Raw genomic sequence first — 2,717 nt, 5'->3', positions numbered from 1 at the left:
CTCTAGTATTGCCGTTTGAGTCCTCCTGCAGCAAAACTGCCCCAAGACCAGTTGGGCTGGCATCTGCAATAAGTTTCGTGCGATCGTTAGGATTGAAGAATCCGAGATATTCGATTTTACAGATAGCAGCTTTGATTTCCTCGAAATCCATCTTTTCCTTATCAGTCCATTCGAAACATACTCCAGAGCGAAGGAGCTGTCTCAAGGAGTCCGTTTTGGAAGCCAAATCTGGAATAAATCGGCCAATGTAGCAAACTAATCCCAGAAAGCTTCTAAGTTCGGACACGTTCTGCGGTTCCCTGAATCTTTGAATTGCGTCTATCCTGCTCTCCGTCGGACGTACACCATCAACGGAAAGTACATGGCCAAGGAAATCTAAAGATCGGACGTTGAATATGCACTTCTTATCATTCAAAAGGACTCCGTACTCATCCAACCTCTGCAGAACAGCATGTAATCTTTCATCATGTTCCTTTTGACTTCTTCCATGAACAACGGCATCGTCAAGATAAACTATAACACCTTCAAGTCCAGCCAGTACCGATTCCATCACCTTCTGGAACAGTTCTGGTGCGCAGCTAACGCCAAACATTAGTCTCTTGTACCTATTCCATAGATATGTATAAGTATATACATATTTGAAGAAAACAATGAACAAAAAAAATTGTGGATCGTTATTTATTTATTCTTCAAAAACAAGGTTATCTCAATTTTGTAATAAGTCAATCTACCTGAAGAGTCCATGTTTAGTGATAAATGTGGTGATGGGTCTCGACTTCTGGGATATTTCAACTTGGTGGTACGCATCCTTGATATCAATCTTCGAAAACCGTACTGCCCCGTTCATCGAGCTTAGCAGTTCGTCCACCAATGGAAGCGGATGCGTTTCCCTCAAAACTGCACGATTCGCCTGACGCATATCGATGCATAGCCGAATCTCTCCTGAGTCCTTGGTAATTGGAACCATTGGAGACACCCAAGGAGAGGGACCATTAACACGTTCAATAATGTCCTGTTGTAGCAGACGACGTAATTTTTCTTCGATCAGATGCTCAAGAGCAATCGGAGGACGTCTGTAGGGTTGCTGGACCGGTTGTACTTCCATATTTATCGGTATTTCAACGACCACGTTTCGGAACTTAGGAAAAGGTTTCAACTTTTGATCCGATACCGCCCCCACATCAAACCCTACTTTCAAAACCTTGAGCCGTTTAGCTGTGTAATCTCCGAGCAGACATTGCTGGCCATTTTCCACGATGTAGAACTTAGCCACATCCTTGTTCCCGCCGGCTTCGATCTCTGCCACAAACGTTCCAGTTATGTTCATGGGCTGCTCCGTTGCATACGCAACCAGGTTCCGGTCACTTGCTGCCGACATATCCTTTACCCGTGCACCAGCTTCTTCCATTTGATCCCAAACCTTACGATTGATTATGTTGGCGTCTGCACCCGAGTCGATTATCATTGGCACCTTCACTCCTCCGACCGTGAACACGAAAACATTCTTCCCCATCGCATAGAAGATGTGGTCCGCCTGATCCTTATCCGTTTCTTCCGCTACGGCTCGGATGCGTTTCGGCTTCGGTTCCTCTGACATCAGAACTGACTCGTGTCCTCGCTTCGCCGGTTGTCCTCGACTGTAGCATCGTTTAGCCCAATGCCCGACCCTGCCGCATTTAGCGCACTTCGTTCGTTTTGCTGGGCAATCATCACTTCCTTGGATGTGTCCGCGTTTACCACAGCTGTAACATATGAATCTATCGTTTGGATGCTCTCGTTGATAACGCGGTTGTGGATCCCTCTTGAAGCGTGCATTGTAGCTTGTATCAGCATGAATGTTGCGAAGGCCTTGTGGAAACTTCCGGGGAAAAGACTGACGGATTGCGTGAACTTCTTGATGCTCCTTCTTCCACATGGGCGGCCGACTCAAGTCAGTTGATTTCTGCGAAGATTCTGCCAAACTTGTTCCCAATGCGATCGCCTCGTCTAAAGTTCTGTCCTTTTGGAGAAGTTTAAGACGCAATTCCTCGGAACAACATCCCTGAGTAATGCGATCGGCGATGAGTTCATTAATCACAGTCGAATCATAACCACATCTAGCAATTTGTTTCCTGAGGCGCATTACGAAGTCTGTGAAACGTTCCCCTGGGTTCTGACTGATTTGATGGAACAAATGCCGTTCGAACGTTTTGCGGCGAAAGGGCTCAAAATAATCATCGAGGCATTTGACAGCTACGTCGTAATATGGGGGATCAACTGTAACATGAGGTACACTGTTTACACCAGGGAGATGTCTTAGAAGCCCTTGCAGACCTGGTCCACCGAGATAAGCTTATTGAGCACGTTTCTCATATTGTGTGTCGATCCGTTGAGCCACAAAAAATGACTCTAGATCATACTTCCACGTTTCCCACTCAGTGGGCAAACGGCTTGCCTCAATCGTGACATCGAAAGGTTTGATTCGGCTTGCGTTGAACATGCTGTCAACAAATAATAAGGTAACATATATATATATAAATTTGTGGTTTCAAATAATAATGAATTTAAAGTCTCCGAAATCATTTGTTGACGTGCCTGTATACATTTAAAATTTATCTTATGCATCATATCATTTTACCTAATCTCCCCAGTTTCTGTATCTCCCTCATCATATAGTTGATTGTGGAAAAAATAAACAAAACACACTTACCTTTTTTTCTATTTCTGAAACTTAAATC

At 44.5% G+C, this 2,717-nt stretch overlaps 1 protein-coding gene across 1 annotated transcript; it reads right to left on the bottom strand.

Moving 5' to 3' along the window:
- Positions 1–727: 727 nt before the first annotated feature.
- On the bottom strand, positions 728–1,597 carry LOC134290373 (uncharacterized). The gene has a single exon (XM_062857498.1). The coding sequence runs from the start codon at positions 1,595–1,597 to the stop codon at positions 728–730; it is 870 nt and encodes a 289-aa protein (XP_062713482.1).
- Between the last annotated feature and the right edge of the window lie 1,120 nt (positions 1,598–2,717).

The sequence above is a fragment of the Aedes albopictus genome, chromosome 3 (genome assembly GCF_035046485.1).
Source record: "Aedes albopictus strain Foshan chromosome 3, AalbF5, whole genome shotgun sequence".
Lineage (NCBI taxonomy): Eukaryota > Metazoa > Arthropoda > Insecta > Diptera > Culicidae > Aedes > Aedes albopictus.
The sequence above is the reverse complement of the archived record's forward strand: the minus strand, read 5'-3'. Positions and strand labels throughout refer to the sequence as shown.

What these genes read in the sequence shown, in the direction of transcription:
- LOC134290373 (XM_062857498.1), bottom strand. Translation starts at nt 1,597, where the DNA reads ATGTCAGAGGAACCGAAGCCGAAACGCATCCGAGCCGTAGCGGAAGAA.